Source organism: Perca fluviatilis, chromosome 11, assembly GCF_010015445.1.
Source record: "Perca fluviatilis chromosome 11, GENO_Pfluv_1.0, whole genome shotgun sequence".
NCBI classification, from domain to species: Eukaryota; Metazoa; Chordata; class Actinopteri; order Perciformes; family Percidae; genus Perca; species Perca fluviatilis.
The window spans coordinates 14,667,248-14,683,778 of record NC_053122.1 but is presented as its reverse complement, the minus strand read 5'-3'; the positions used below and the strand labels follow the sequence as shown (position 1 = coordinate 14,683,778).

Genomic DNA, 16,531 nt, shown 5'->3' with positions numbered 1-16,531 from the left:
GATTAATAGATTCAGTGTTTTTCATCACAACTGGCTGTAGAACTAATCTAGAAAGGGAAGACTGTCCTATACATTAATTATATTAATAATTATTATAGTATTGTAAAATTAAATGTGAATAATATATCACAGAGGCCTCTTGTGGCTTCACAAGAAATAGCAACATGTTTTCTCAGAAGTCATAAGGAAAACTGCAAAGTCATGCTGGTGTAGTGGAAGGTTGAGATTGGGGAACTGGACTGAAGTGGGCTGTAGTCACGTTCTGAACTTATCGCGAGAAGTACGCCGTGGTATAAATTCCTCAATCGAGACTGTCAGCTCGTGCACTCTCTTCTCCTGTTTCTGTCGGTGTGGACTGATCAAAGCTGAGGTAGGCGTATGTGTTATAGAACAATTATAATTATGCTTTTCTCGTGCTGTTTTACAGCTTAATTTTGTTTTTCAAAGTGTTCATTTGTTCGGTTTATTTATCCTACTCTACGAGTTTAGTTGCGTAGCTTTGGCTGAATTCACAGTTCAACAAGTGGGTTTTCACCAAAAGATGATCTTGCTCATTTTGAAAAAAAAAAAGGTTTTCATAAGTAGGCTAGATATGATAAGAAAACGGTTCATTTGTTGCTAGTTTGTTCTTGTTAAAGTTTCCACTGACAGAAACTAGGCTACTTTCAACTCAAATACCAAGTGAAAATGTTGAGATTTTTTGTGCTTAAGTTGACGTTAACGTTAGCTAAATTAGTGAAATACCAAAATGCCCTCGGGCTTTCTAGTTATTAGGCTACTCGACCATTGAACACAGGTGGGCAAATTCCTGAAACTGTACCAGGGATATGTATCAAGAAAAAAAAGTAAAAAAATTGTAGGTATCCATATGCGGAAACAATTCTGAAATTAAACGGAAAAGTGGAAATGGTTCATTGGTTTTGGTTTTTTGGTTGTTGCCAGTTTAAGCTCCCAGTTCGAGTGCTGGGTGCTGAAATAACAGCAGTCTGAGCTGAGGTCTGCGTACAGAATGAATTAAACATTTACTAGCCTGTATCAGATATCATTGTCTTTATCTCTTCATGCTTACATAATAAATATACAGTAGCCTATACTACATTGTATTAGACACAGTATTATACATTTTGCTACTTCCATGTGATTCCATGTAATATTTTATAGTTCTAAGAATGGCTTCACTCTGAAGACATGCTTTATAATAACATTTTATTTGCTTCACCTTTAATTAGGCCTATACATTTTTGCTAATTGTTTTCTTGTGTCAGAAAATAGTGAAAATGCCCATAATAATTTCCAAGTAATATTGTTGCTTGAACAATTGCCTCAAGTCAACCTATTATCAAAATAGTTGCCCATTCATTTTCGACTTTTGTTAACAGAACAAATGTATTTGGGTGTAGCACATGTTCAATGGTAAATGCACTTTAAGCTAAAATAATTGGACGATTAATTGATGATCGACAAAAAATTATCAACTATTTGATAATCGATTGATAAATAATTTTTTTTTAGAAAATTGTCTCTAATGTGAGGATTTGCTTCTTCTCTTCATCTTATATGATGGCAACTTAATATGTTTGGGTTTTGGACTGTTGGTAAAATAAAATTTCATAACTTCAGTATGTCACTGTGGGCTCTGGAAATGTGAAATGTACATTTTTCCCTGTTGTCAGACAAATTATATACAAAACAAATACTCGATTTAATCATGATAATAATCAGCAGATCAGTTCAAACTGAAAATTCAAAAAATCTAATTATTAGTTGCAGCCCTAAAATACATAGTGCTTTCATATGAGACAGAACAATTGTACAAATGGGTTTCCTTTATTTTATATTTATATATATATATATATATATATATATATATATATATATATGTGTGTATATATGTATGTATGTGTGTATATATATATATATATATGTATATATATATATATATATGTGTGTGTGTGTGTATATATATATTTTTTTATATCATTATTTATTTTGGAGGAAGGGTTATGCTTTATTTATGATTCTACACACAAAAGCAACAATGAACAGCTGTTTTGCGATGTGATTGGTTAACACATAAACAGTTTTCTTCTTCTGTTATCCAGTTAGACTGAAGATGGCTGCAGGCAAGGCTCAAATTGGAAAGCTGGCCCCGGACTTCACGGCTAAGGCGGTGATGCCAGACGGACAGTTCAACGACCTGAAGCTGTCCGACTACAGAGGTATGCCTCCACCTGTGTCTCATCCTATGTTGTGTGGAGGACATGCTTTGATGATGCTCTCTCCTGGAGTGTGATTCACTGCTTCGTGATTCCACAATATATAGAATAGACATTAATTTACTCTACTAAAGACCATAGGTTCATTGTCACATTTGAAACGCAATAACTTTATTTGTTGTCTTTCCATTTGGTGCAGGGAAATATGTTATCTTTTTCTTCTATCCACTGGACTTCACCTTTGTGTGTCCAACTGAGATCATCGCTTTCAGCGATGCAGCCGAAGACTTCAGGAAGATCGGCTGCGAGATCATCGCCGCCTCTGTTGACTCACACTTCTCCCATTTCGCATGGTATTTGCAAGCTTTGTATTTTACACAGTGATTGTGTGTGGATTCACTCTTGCAAACTCCTCACTTTTTAATTTTGGGTTTATGTTTTCAAAGGACCAACACACCACGAAAGCAGGGCGGTCTGGGTGCCATGAAGATTCCCCTAGTATCTGACACACGGCGCACCATCTCCACAGATTATGGTGTCCTAAAGGAGGATGAGGGCATCGCCTACAGGTGGGTTTAACAATGTGGCGTTTCAGTGTGTTGCGATAAAGATTTAGAAACCATAAAGCCAGTGTTAGTTGCTGTTGCAACCTGAGGGTGATGGCACACTTTTCTTCACATATCATTAAAGGTACAGTTGACCGCAAAATCAAAAGTACACCTTTTTCCTCTTACCTGTAGTGCTAATTATCAATCTAGATTGTTTTGATGTTGCCCAGTGTTGGAAATATCATCACAAGCCGAGTGCCATCTAGTTCATTTATATTTAAGAGAAGGCAGACCTCTCAATGGCCGATATCTTTAACACTGCGCAACTCACACCAAAACAATCCAGATTGATAATTAGAAAAATATGTATTTTTGATTTTGGGGTGAACTGTCCCTTTTAAATGCACAACCCTAAAGATGTTTCAGGCATCGAGTAAGAGAACATAGACTTTTCTGCCTTCACTTAATGCTCCTTTCTGGGTCTGGAGTCTTCAGAGACTCATGAACTCCTCTTTCTCTCTCTTTCAGGGGTCTGTTCATCATTGACGACAAGGGCATCCTGAGACAGATCACCATCAACGACCTCCCAGTTGGACGCTCTGTTGACGAGACTATGCGTTTGGTCCAAGCCTTTCAGTTCACTGACAAGCACGGAGAAGGTAAGCAGCCTACTTACTGCTGTAACATACTGCACGTTTGGCACCATAATGTACGCGATGAATTTTACTGTGTCCTGTAGCACATAAATTGAGTTTATTAAACTTTTCTGTTACTAAAAAAACTTCAAGATTGCTTGAAATGTGCTATAGAGTGATATAGTTACTCTCACCTTTCTCACCATGACCCAAATATGGTTATATTGATAATTTAACAGTTATACTTCTAACGACATTACATTATTTTAATTTTAAGTTGGCTGTTGGGAAAAGAATTTGTGACATATATGTCAGACAGGGCAAAGTCCATAAAGGCTTATTCCCATTCAATGGTGGATATTCTTATTAGTGCTTAGGTTCACATGAACTTTATAACGGGTTTAGACATGATTTTAAACTTAAAGGAAGGCAATAAATTAAGCATGGTCTAACCTAAAGAAACTTTACATTATGCAGCCAAACGTTAAATACATTTCATTGCTTTAAACCCAAGGCTATAGAGGTTGTATACTGTATGTGTCATATTGGCACAAGACTCATTACAGGCTTATCTTTTCAGTCTGCCCAGCCGGCTGGAAACCAGGAAGTGACACCATCAAGCCTGACGTCCAGAAGAGCAAAGACTTCTTCTCCAAGCAGTAATAAACCCAAACCCAGAGTCTGCAGCCTGCTGTAGATTTCATTTAGAGATTACATTTCCAGAGAACAATATTTGTCAGCCACTGTGCCTGTGGAGGAGTGGTTAGGAGACAGTTTTTGTAGTCAACATGATATTTTGTCTGTAGAGTGAATAGTGCACTTATGACCAAAGTATATCATTGTGTAATTATGTTGTGGTAATGTATGCTATTTTCACTGTCGGACTGAGATAAATGTCTGTTTGTTCTTTCATGTCATATACCTTACTATTGTTAGATGCAAAGGACTATAAAAACATTTTTATTGAAAAGAAGCCACAAGCACCTCTCTGAATTATGTTGGACATTTTTTCCTTTATTTTTTTTTACAGTGGTATCAAGTCAGGTACAGCTTAGTCTGACTCAACAGATGTACATTAGGGCGTGTCTGTCCCTCCCCTTTCGCTATCTCCGCTATCCCGACTTGGCGCCGCCGAGGATGGTTGTGATTGGTTTAAAGAAATACAAGCCAAAGCATTTTTTCCCCTATGCCAGAATAGATAGGCAGTGTAGTCGGACTGCTTTTTTTGTGTGTTCATGTACAATGTATTAAGTACTTTGAAAACGACACAGCATTAGATTGGGGTACTATGATTCTCTTAAATCTATCACGTCTATTACCTCAGTTAACAATTAAAGCACGTAGTCAAACAAATCTAAAATATAAAGTATCTAAAATAAGATGAAGTCTTATGCAGCTGAATTATGTCCATGTATAGACATAGAGTAAGTTTAAAATAAATGTGCTCTCCCTAACAGGTTACCACACTTAATTTTTGTTAGCATTTAACTGAGAAGCAGCTAGTCTTGTTAGCCAAAATAACTGAAAATACTTATGTTAGTTGGGCCTTTTATTTTTATTTTTTTTAAGATTATTTTTTGGGCTTTTCCGCCTCTAATTTTTGACAGGACAACTAGGTGAGAGAGAGGGGGAAGACATGCAGGAAATTGTCGTCGTCCTCTGCGTTGAGCCATAAACCTCTCAGTACATGTGCGCCTGCTCTACCACTGACCAACCCGGCCACAAGGGGCCTTTATTTTTTTATCTTTAAACTTCACAGAATTGTTTTACTTGTCATAGGATGAAAAGTAATGATCATCAAACTACTGGCACACCTAAATCAAACATTGGGGCCATCATTATTATTAATTACACCTGTGTTTTTGCTGCTATAAGCAAATAGAGCTGGTAACTGAACTCTGGTTGGGCGTGCCAGACAGTAAGTTAACTTTCTCGCAATGTACTGTATTTGACTTGAACCTGCACTTTGACCCTAGTCAGCCATTAGGAATTATGGACAGGGGGCCCAAGTCTATGGAAAATCCACACCCACTCAGCAGCACCACCACTACCACCCCCTATCATGAATACCTGGTGCTTCACACTATTTTTTGGCCAGACATTTGGCCATTGTCTCTTTGCTTCTTTCTCTCTGTACCCTGTCTTTTCTTTTTTTACTTAGGTCGTCAGGCAGGCTGCCACAGTTCGCTTTCACATCTTTACATTAGTGGCACATGTGTGCACATCTGACGAGTTTCGACCGCACCATTTTCAAAATAACTGCGGGGGTTCTGGTATCAGATGACATTTTGAAATGTGTTTTTAATAATAACTACATTTATTTGTCATGTATATACATATAACTTTTACTTTCAGTGATATAACTCAGTAAGTCAATTGTTGTACTTTATCCCATTTAAGGGATCTGTGATCTGTACCCTTTGACCCCCCCCTTCCTCCCCCCCCTCTGACAGCGGGGATGACTGAAAATGAAATACCACACTTTTATGGATTAGCTAAAGTGCCGAAAAATACGTTATTTTCTAACGATAAGGTAATAATATGTATTATGCATTCAATCCACATACTTATTTTATATTAAGGCACATTAGCTAAATATCATTACCGTAATTTATGTACACTGCATATGACTCATCGTAGACGTACTTTTGGCGGGAAAGACACAATATGATAAGGTCTTTGAGTAATTTTAGTGTTTGAGTAACTTTAGCTTAACTTCTTGCTTAACTAGCTAGCTAGCTAGTCTTGGTATAGGCGACTAACGTTACATGGAGCAAAATATTAAAATTAAATCAAAATCAAATAAAAAATTCTATGAGGGAACGTCTGCAGTATTATCAGAGATTGAATATTCGTGTATATTCATCTTGTTAGCTTGTTTAATTCATCGTACCTCCCAACAGAAAAAAGAGAAAATGGCAGCCGGGAAGATGTGCATCAGGAAGAGCAAGGAGGAGACTGCCGAGGTTTTACCACACCACATACTAGCAAACGATAATTAACATTACCATTTGATTTAATCAGTTTATTGATTTATAAATCCAAGTTTAACATGAATTTTAAGTCTGCTCTGGATGACACTTAACGAAGACAATTGCGCCATCGTGTGGCCTTCAAGTTACAAGCAAAATTTGACCCAAATGTTTTCTCATTTTATTCACCGTCTTTGTTTAAAAGTGGACAGGATTATTCCTGAATGACTTGAAAACAAAGCAAGAGTCCCTTGTCTTCGTCAAGAGGATGATGGCTGTGGCAGTCTCTTCCATCACCTACCTCAGAGGGATTTTTCCAGAGGATGCCTACAGATCCAGATATCTGGAAGGTGAACACAAATGACTGTAAATAGCCTAAAGGTTCTGGAAAATCAGGAAAAATCATGCATGCACTTTATAGGAATAGACCTAATCCTATATTATAACTTGTTTCACACGTTTTATTACAAAAGGCAGTGTTATCTACATCGTAATTCCAGTTGTGATGGAAACCCATGATAAACAAGAAAACAATATTTTAGACCTTTAGCAAACCCGTAAAGTAGTAGAGAACCTATTGAAAAAGCCAAAGAAATGTACAGGGTAATGGTAATCGTTGGTCTTTTTCAAAGAGTAATATATGCTGTCGTTTTGCCATCTCACCAGATTTGTGCATCAAAGTTTTGCGTGAAGACTGCAACACCCCTGGTGCCAGCAAAGTTGTGAAATGGTAAACATAAAATTCCCAGAATATACAGTAGTACTTAGCTCTGCTGACAACAGCAGCTAGCTCATCACTAGAGTTGGTAAGTTGGCAGTAATAATCAGTGGCAGCAGGTAATTTCCCATCCTAATTGATGTTTTCCCCCTGTTTAATTGTGTATGCTCCAGGATGATGGGCTGCTTTGATGCATTAGAGAAGCAGTATGTAAGTTAATGCATCCATGAAAACTTTGAATTTTAAATGTTTCACATGGTCTGCCATTTTGATCAATACTACCACTATTTTTTTATTATTGTTCATTGTTGTCTTAACAGCTCCAGATTGTATTCATTGGGGTATGTAAATTAAGTTGGTACAGCAACATTTATTAGTTAACACATTGCTTAGAGAAAAAAAACAGAAGAATAACTGTACATATTATTGCAATCTAGGTGTACACCAATCCAGATGAACCTAATGTAAGTTCTCTCATAAAATACTGAAATTATGTGTTAAGATTATGAAGAGAAACAAACTGTTAGCATATTTTGTCAAATCATAATTCCAGTGTTAAGTCTGATTAGAAACATTTCTTCTCCTGTTTGCAGTGCATTATTGAGTCATACCAGTTCAAATTCAAATACACTGAGAAGGGGCCAGAGATGGACATACTCAGGTTTGGATGGGCATTCTGTTTGCATCAATGTGTTGGATAAGGCTTCCACGTGTGATTGAATTGATGATGATATAACCTCCATGAAACCACAGGAACAATGATGTGGAGATGCAGGTGACATTGGAGGACACCAAGAGAGCCTCGGTGCTGCTCATCAGGAAGCTCTTCCTGCTCATGCAGAACCTGGATGCCCTCCCCAACAATGTGTACCTCACCATGAAGCTCTACTATTATGATGATGGTAAGACTCATTAATGTCTCTGCCGAAGAATCTAGGGTCATTTCTTGGGTTGCATAGGTAAACATCTCCTTCTGCTCTCCTTTCAAAGTCACCCCTGCTGACTACCAACCACCAGGCTTTAAGGAGGGCGAATGTGACAACCTCTGGTTCGAAGGCATGGCTGTGCACTTCAAGGTGGGAGAGGTGCAGACAGCATTCCACACCTTGAGAGTGCGCGTGTCAGCAGAACAAGGCTGGCTGGAGAAGCTTCAAAAAGGGAACCAACTGACGGGAGCCAAACAGGTTTCTCAGAGAAATTGTCCAGAGAGGGAAGCGATTAAGGTGGGTCCAGATACAGCACGTGTCAAACTCAAGGCTCGCTGGCCAAATCCGGCCCGTTGCAGATTTTGATCCGGCCCGTATATCAATTTGGGTTCACAATAAATTTTGGCCCTCCTAGTTGTGCGCCAAACCAAAAACACAAGAAACGTTTTTTTAAACTGCAATTACCTGACATTTAAAGCCGAATATGGCAGATTTGCCGACTCTTGAGTTTTCGTATTCAGGCTGTGAAACACGTTAAAAAAAAAGGAACTCTTTTGATGACTTTTTTAGGGCTTCATGTCAACAAAAATTAGACAAAAAGCGTACAAAAATGTCGGAAAAAGCAAATTTACAAAAAGGTGACAAATGTCTGAGAAAGCCAAAAAAAAGTCGGAACAAAAAAAACAAAAATTAGGAAAAAAGCTACTTTCAATAAACTCTACATGTCTGGCACTTGGTGTGATTCTCTCTTTCCGTTGTGGCCCTTAATAAAAATGAGTTTGACACCCCTGAGATAGATAGCTCACTCCTATTAAATAATGTCAGTTCTCCTGTAACAAGGATTTTTCTTTAGTTGGTGCAGTTTGCTGTAAGGTTATTATAATTGTAAACACCTGATTACAGGACCCTCGAAAGAAATCGTACGGCGAAGAGGATCTACCTTCCGAAGATGGTAAGTCTGTTCTGCTTCTGTAACAAAACTGTAAAATCAATCAAAAGGTTTACGCTGTTGGCTTTCCTTTAAACAGAGTCTGCACAGTTCAAGAAACCAAAGAGACCCCTGGCAAAGGTAGAGTTGTACTAGAGGCATGCTTATTTTAAGAGTCTGCCGGTTACAAAAAAGGCATATGACACAATGCAGACTGGACAAGTGATTATCTTTTTTGTCTATCTTAGAGAAAGGCAGCTGCCAAAAATCTGTCGAGGAAGAAAAGAAGATTTTAGCCACAACATTACACAAAACAAAAGCTTTGCTAGCAATGTAAACACAAAGGTGAACTATTTATTAATTTCAATGCAGTGTTAAACACTTGTTTAACGTTATTTTTTTAGATATAAAAATGTGTTCGACAGGTTCCTTACATAATTGTCTCAACCCACAAGGCCGGATATTACGTTCACATTTCTCATTTAAACATTGTACAAGAAAGGTATATTAAAGTGTACAATCTTTACACCATACATTAAAACAATGTTCAAGATGCTTCATTTTTTTTATTATTTTGTATGTATACAAATATATTGATGTGTATTGCTCAAGAAATAAAGCTGGACATGTAAAAAATGTTTTTCTATCTAAATATTTTATTCTGCACATGGATGAAAGAATATATTAAGCAAGAAAACAGTGCAAATCAAATATCACAGTATGTGACTCATATATATACTTTAGAAGCTGAAATCAATCAAGGTTCAGTAAATACTGAAGAATAATCTTTAATTTAATACATTTGGCACACATTCAGAAAATGTTAAAACAATGTCATGGCTCATTTTCAGGACAGGGTCCCTTGCTCCAGGCTTGTTTTTCATCACTTTGAGTACTAACGTTAGACGGTCTTTCCCTGAAGTGTTAGACCATCGGTTTTGAGTCTCTGGGTCACTGTCACGGCTCCACCTTCCTCTTGATGTGTGTGTCCTAGAACAGGCAGTCAACCTCTCCCATCTCCACAAACACAGTCTTCAGCTGGGAGTAGTGTTCAACTGTCACCTGACCGTTCTCCCGCCCTATGCCTGGTGGATGGAGAGATTACAACTTTACTTCCACTTCCACTAATGTGACATACGAGGGTGTATAGGTTTTTAAATAAGGAAGTGCTCTCTACAATGATTAGATTAGCTACTGTTCTCGTTTTGTGATGGTGCTGTATTAGACTTTGAAAATAAATAAATAAATGATATATATACACACACACACACACACACACACACACACACACACACACACACATTTTGTTAATTGATGCAAATAAACTATTAACACTTCCATTTTTGAAAGCATTCTTAGTTTACAGCATTTTTTCATACCTGCCTAAAACTTTTGCACAGTACTGCATGCGTACGCACACACACACACACACACACACACACACACACACACACACACACACACACACACACACACACACACACACACACACACACACACACACACACACACACACACACACACACAGAAATTATATCATTAGAAAAAATAACAATTTGCTCCTAGTGTGCATTCAAACAAGCCGTCTGTACCTGACATTTTGAACCCTCCAAAGGGCACCTCCACAGGAGTGATGTTGTAGTTGTTGATGAAGCAGGAACCAGCTTTGAGGTGTTCCACTACACGATGGGCTCGCATCACATCCCTACAGAAACAAAAAGGTAAAAAAGATCTTTTCATTACATTGTGTGTCCATAAATAAAAATAATTACACATTCCTTTACTGATCTATCCATTTTCATATTTTACTACTGGTTATTTTGCTGCTTTCAACTTAGATTGTGAACTCTGAAAGGTTAAAAGACAATCATGGCTTGAAAATCTCATTTACTAACCCATGAGGTTGCCCTCGATGTCTCACCACAAACTCACCTGGTGAAAACTCCTGCAGCCAGACCCATGGTGGTGTCGTTGGCTCTCTGCAGCACCTCTTCTTCGGTTTCAAAAGACAACACGGACATGACGGGACCGAAGATCTCCTCCTTCACACAGGTCATCTCATCTGTGCAGTCACCTGTACGAGGAAAAAAATAAAGGACAAAACACTATCCAAACTGTATTCAGATAATTGATGGTGTTAGCTAGAAGAATACATGTAAGTCTTACCCAATACACATGGAGTCATGTAGTATCCACCTCGGAGTTTGTGATCTGATGGGACAAAAGGTTCACCTCCGCACAATACTGTAGCTCCCTAGAAACAGCACAATTTACATTAAGGTCTTAAAGGTCCCATGACATGGTGCTCTTTGGATGTTTTTATATAGACCTTAGTCGTCCCCTAATACTGTATCTGAAGTCTCTTTCCCAAAATTCAGCCTTTGTGCAGAATTACAGCCACTAGAGCCAGTCCCACAATGAGCTTTCCTTAGGATGTGCCATTTCTGTGTCTGTAGCTATTGAGGAGGAGAGGGGGGGCAAGGTGGAGGGGGGGGGGTGTGTGGCCTTGACCAACTGCCACTTTGCTTGTTTGCAAGCCATGATGTCTCTCTCTCTCTCTCTCTCTCTCTCTCATGGGCGGGCCAAATTCTCTGGGCGGGCAAAGCAGAGAAAGTGGAGGTAACCTTTCCCCTTATGACCTCATAAGGAGCAAGATTCCAGATCGGTCCATCTGAGCTTTCATTTTCTCAAAGGCAGAGCAGGATACCCAGGGCTCAGTTTACACCTATCGCCATTTCTAGCCACTGGGGGACCATAGGCAGGCTGGGGGAACGCATATTAATGTTAAAAAAACTCAAAAGTGAAATGTTCATGCCATGGGACCTTTAATTCAACTTGCTACACACATTTTTTTTTTTAAAACATTTGCAGATTCCTGTGCACATTCACAAATCTGATTACACACAAGAGTTGAGATACAGTTGCACAACTCTCCACACACATTTGCAAATTCCACAATAACAATAGCCCCATAATCTTACCTCTTTCTTTGCCTGATCAACAAAGGATAGGACTTTTTCCAGGTGTGGCTGGTTGACCAGTGCTCCCATTCGGGTGCTCTCCAATAGTGGGTCTCCGATCTCGATCGCCCGTGTCCTCTTCACCACCTCCTCCACAAACTCAGGCAGAATGTTCTTCTGAACAAAAACCCTTGTACCGTTGCTGCACACCTGTGATACATTTAATCAAATCAAATATGCCTCCATGTGTACATTGGACACAAGGTGTGTCAGCATATGAAAATACCACATATAATATCCACACTATTTACCTGGCCTTGAGACAGGAAGTTAGCCATGAGAGCTCCCCTTACAGCGTTCTCCAGATCGCTGTCCTGAAAGATGAGAAGAGGAGATTTCCCCCCAAGTTCCAGAGTCACAGGCTTCACCCCCTTGGATGCCATCTCCATAATCTGTCAGTCAAAGTCACATGGCAGAATGGCCATTGATTTTTCTGGTCACGTCAAGGATTAGGATGGAAAAGACAGACCTCAACATCTTTAACACAAAATCTACAAATCCTACATCTTGACACCTACAATTCCCAATTATGAGAGGTATGTACCAAGGTGTTTTACGATTGACTATGGTGTTTTTTTATTTAATGTTTCATAGTAATAACACCAAGAATGACAATATGTGTAGAATTTTTTGTTCTACCATGTACATTACACTGACCTTCTTGCCTGTGGGAACACTCCCGGTGAAGGACACCTTAGCGACGTCAGGATGGTGGCAGAGTAAGCTGCCAGTCTCCTGGCCGCCCTGCACCACGTTGAGCAGTCCCTCTGGAGCTCCAGCCTCGGCATAGATCTCTGCCAGCATGACCGCAGTCACTGGCGTCACTGGTGATGGCTTGAACACCATGGAGTTGCCTATTTTAGATGACAGACAAAAGAGTAAGTGAGATTCATTGTTTGACTCATCTAATCAACTAGAAAGCACTCAGAGAGTTTATCTATGTCAAGTCAGCACAATATAGGACACAGACAGCAGCTGTGATTTTGGGACAATATCTAAACTGTGAATGTTAGGGCTTATTGCATAAAAAAATGTAAGATTTGTGCAAAGAAACAGACTCATGAGCGATGGGAAGTGACCATTTAAGCTTATCATGTTGCTGTAGTGCCATCTATAGGTGAAGTGGAATTCATTTTTTTCAGGATTGCTGAGGGTATGTTTAAGTGAGTGAGTGAGAAAACAATTGACAATCAATTGTAGATAAATGGTAAAGCATATGAAGAAAAACAACATTTGTTTTTGGGTTCATCCAATATGACATGAACTAAATTTGATACAATTTGTCGGCGATGTTTGGGTGGACAGTCTGTTAAAGGTGCCCTGCCACACGTATTTCTTTACTTTGTGGTAATGTCTGAAGTTCTACCATGGACTCTGTAAAATTTTTTGTGGTTACCTTATTTCAAGCCATTCTAGCGTGGTATAGAAAGCCTACAGGAAGACTCAGCCCGATTTCTGCCAGTTCTCATTAATATTCAACAAGCTAAGCTGTTTGAATCTGATTGGCTAACAGCTAGCCAATGAGAGCCTGGCTGTCAGAATCCTTTACCCAGCCCAACTGGGCGAGCTAATGAATAGTAATGAGCTCAGGCAGTATGATGTCAGACTGACCAGCTTTTGTAATTGGCCTGATTTCGCCGCTTATTTCTTTTCAGCGGCTAGAGCTAACAGAGGAGGTAGCAGTTCATTTTCACATTCACAACATAAAACAAACACATATGGACCTAACATATTTCAGAAAATGCAAGTAAAAACGGTTTTGTATGGCAGGGCACCTTTAAGGCTGAAACGGGCAAAGCCTAAACAGCCTTTTCCTTTAAAGCCTTACTATTAAGAAGTTATGAGCCAATATATAGTGATTTATAAATTCTTACATTCTGGTGTTATACAAACCCAAAACCTCTACATTTTTCTAACTTCTTAACAGATGTCACTGAATCTTTTTTATATATTTATTTTTTAAAAAGGTAGTTTTTAAGATATTCTGCTAAATAACAAATAAACAAACAAAGCTGCTGACAGAGTAAAATAATTTAGGTGTAGTAAAGGTAAGAATGTCTTGACAACTTCAGTAGCATCCCATACCACAGGCCAGGGCTGGAGCTGACTTCCAGGCAGCTATCTGGAAAGGATAATTCCAAGCACCGATGCCGACACAGACTCCCAGAGGCTCCCTGCGGGTGTAGGCAAAGGATCCCCCTGGCAACTGGATATGCTGGCCTTGACAAATGGAAGGCAGAAGTATTTCGTAAAACAGATTCAAAAAAGGTGACAATTTTAAGATTTGGGTTTAAAAAGTGCTGACAGTTTAAATCTGGATAATGTATTGCATAAGGCCTTTCTTCTGTCAACACATATGATCACAACACTAATCAAAACAATAATATTCATCACCACTATCTGATAATGAGCTAATGCACCATCATATGGGTGGTTTTACCACAAAACCTTGTGATAAATAAAAATAAAAAACATGGATTACGTAGTTAGATATTGAGTGAAATTGCTGTCTGTCATGCCTGTATCAGTTATTGTATTTGCCTCCTGCCTCCAGACCCTTGGGTGGTGGGAAAACATGTAACTAATGAGCAAGAGTTGTATTGTACCAACCTGCCAGAGTGCTGGCTAGCCCTGCGTAGTACTCTATACACAGTCTGGCAGAATCCACATCCAGACGGGCCTCTGTGATGGACTTCCCATTGTTGACCACCTCCATTTCAGCAATCTCCTCTCTCCTGCTCTGTACATGAAAGTCAGGGTAAGTGTTACACAATATCTCAAGAGTATTTTTGTTGTTGTTTGTTTTACATTTAATGTATACAGTGATTCCAACTCTATAGATCTTAGTTATGCATGAAATAAGAGAACCTCCATCAAATGCAACAATTTTATGTGGTCTTTGTGCCGATTTACATATTCTCAGTAGTAGCATACAAGTGAATTAAAAACAAACAAAACACCTCTATGATATGGGCAGCTTCTATCATGATCCTTGCCCTCTCCATCCCAGACATTTTGCTCCAATGGCCAAAGGCCGACTTGGCAGCCTCCACAGCCTCATCTACCTCCACAGCACCACACGGCTCCAGATGGCACAAGACTCGCCCTGCAAAGTGATACATATGATGGGGAGAACAGTTAAGTACACAGGTTAAAAATGTCACTTTTGTTTGTTCATTTAGTTTGTACTGGTTCAAAGTGAGTCATCGTTAAATAAAAAAGGAAATTAAGTCTAGGCTTGGAGACTAAAGGCTGTAGCACACTGAATGTAGCATGGCATTTACACTCAAACTTTCCAATGATGGCCTTAGTGATGATAACATAACAAGTTCCTGAAGAGTGGGCTTCACACAGGCTAGAGGCAAAGAGAACCCTGTTTCAAGCCTAAAAACAATAGGACTGAAAAAATCGACAGCGTACAAAAGGAGCAATAATTGCTAGGCTATGGTCATATGTGGGGGGGGGGGAGGGGGGAGGGGTTGTGTTTTTTTTAAAAAAAAAAAGGAAAAAAAAAAAAAAAAATTAAAAAAAAAAAAAAGGGAAAAAAAAAAAAAAAAAAAAAACAATATAGATAAACATGTAATGTTTATCCATATTCATTTTTGCACATTTGACTTTTCTTGGATAAGTAAATGTCAATATGGAAAATGTATTAATGTATAAGACAACTAAAACGTATTCAGAAAGTCAAGATAACATAACAAAATACCTGATATTGTTTTTCCAAGCCAGAGACCACCAGAGAGACATTTACACAGCATGACCAAAGTCCAGTTAGGAAAGAGTGTCAAAAGACAGACAACTTTTTTAATATCAAAGAATTGCGTGGCTTACCTGTTGCAGGTTCATAAACATTTTCCTTGTTGCATTTCTCTTTGCTCGTCCATCTCTTCCCAGCCCAGAAGTTCAGCGGGACTGTGATGTCTACCGAGCCCGAGGAGATGCATCGTACCGCTGCCGCGAAGGGAGCAGCAGCGGGCCGCCGCAGGGTCGCAGCGAGCCTCTGGAGCATACTCAAAATGGTTTTGTTGCTCGAAGTTTAGACGATAACTGTAAAACATACATTGTGTGGGTTAACGCCATCCATGCAACGTACACTGTCCCTTCATTAAAGCAAACCCGACAACATTGAACGCCAACAGGAGTTTCACTCAACTTAACGTACACGCAATAAGCTACCTTTTCCTCGCTTTGTCATTTATGTTTCACTACTGTCTTTAAGACTTAGCAAACTTACTTACAGGCTTCTTCCCACTTACTGCGTATTTTAAGGTTAACGTTATGAATCTAAAATAACTGTTTGTGTAGCAAATGTTCGGTTAACGTTACATGATTTAGCCGTTGAGCAACCAGGAGGAGGCGGGACAAGTACGCTGCTGGCTGGGGTCTGGCAACCGGCAGCCATCAAAGCGTAACAGACGATTGGTTGTTTTTACTGTCAATCACAAGAAAAGAAGAAAAATTAAGATAATATACAAAATTATTAATTAACATTAATAGTTTAACCGGATATAAACGTTAAGTGTATATAAAAAAAAATACATACAAAATAAATTAATGGAAGGAAA

At 38.9% G+C, this 16,531-nt stretch overlaps 3 protein-coding genes across 5 annotated transcripts; 2 read left to right on the top strand and 1 right to left on the bottom strand.

The window, feature by feature from the left end:
- The first annotated feature begins 219 nt into the window (after window positions 1-219).
- On the top strand, window positions 220-4,372 carry prdx1 (peroxiredoxin 1). The gene is made up of 6 exons (XM_039817011.1): window positions 220-370; window positions 2,103-2,219; window positions 2,416-2,569; window positions 2,663-2,785; window positions 3,293-3,423; window positions 3,980-4,372. The coding sequence occupies exons 2-6, from the start codon at window positions 2,114-2,116 to the stop codon at window positions 4,060-4,062; spliced, it is 597 nt and encodes a 198-aa protein (XP_039672945.1). The 5' UTR covers window positions 220-370; window positions 2,103-2,113; the 3' UTR covers window positions 4,063-4,372.
- A 1,462-nt stretch (window positions 4,373-5,834) lies between these two features.
- On the top strand, window positions 5,835-9,362 carry zte38 (zebrafish testis-expressed 38). Its single transcript, XM_039815679.1, has 13 exons — window positions 5,835-5,932; window positions 6,303-6,365; window positions 6,577-6,721; window positions 7,038-7,101; window positions 7,263-7,299; window positions 7,410-7,430; window positions 7,527-7,553; window positions 7,683-7,750; window positions 7,843-7,991; window positions 8,080-8,312; window positions 8,919-8,967; window positions 9,044-9,084; window positions 9,192-9,362. The coding sequence occupies exons 1-13, from the start codon at window positions 5,858-5,860 to the stop codon at window positions 9,237-9,239; spliced, it is 1,020 nt and encodes a 339-aa protein (XP_039671613.1). The 5' UTR covers window positions 5,835-5,857; the 3' UTR covers window positions 9,240-9,362.
- A 127-nt stretch (window positions 9,363-9,489) lies between these two features.
- Window positions 9,490-16,398, bottom strand: aldh9a1b (aldehyde dehydrogenase 9 family, member A1b). 3 transcript variants are annotated; one of them, XM_039815678.1, is made up of 12 exons: window positions 16,293-16,398; window positions 15,798-16,013; window positions 14,924-15,069; window positions 14,574-14,703; window positions 14,049-14,183; window positions 12,621-12,817; window positions 12,215-12,355; window positions 11,925-12,113; window positions 11,110-11,197; window positions 10,876-11,017; window positions 10,536-10,648; window positions 9,490-10,028 (listed from the first exon to the last, which is right to left on the bottom strand). In XM_039815678.1, exons 2-12 carry the CDS (start codon window positions 15,973-15,975, stop codon window positions 9,934-9,936), a joined length of 1,554 nt encoding a protein of 517 aa, XP_039671612.1. In that variant the 5' UTR covers window positions 15,976-16,013; window positions 16,293-16,398; the 3' UTR covers window positions 9,490-9,933. The 3 variants fall into 3 exon arrangements, with proteins under 3 accessions (XP_039671612.1, XP_039671610.1, XP_039671611.1); XM_039815676.1 differs by having other exon boundaries at window positions 16,201-16,340; XM_039815677.1 differs by having other exon boundaries at window positions 16,205-16,340.
- Window positions 16,399-16,531: the final 133 nt, after the last annotated feature.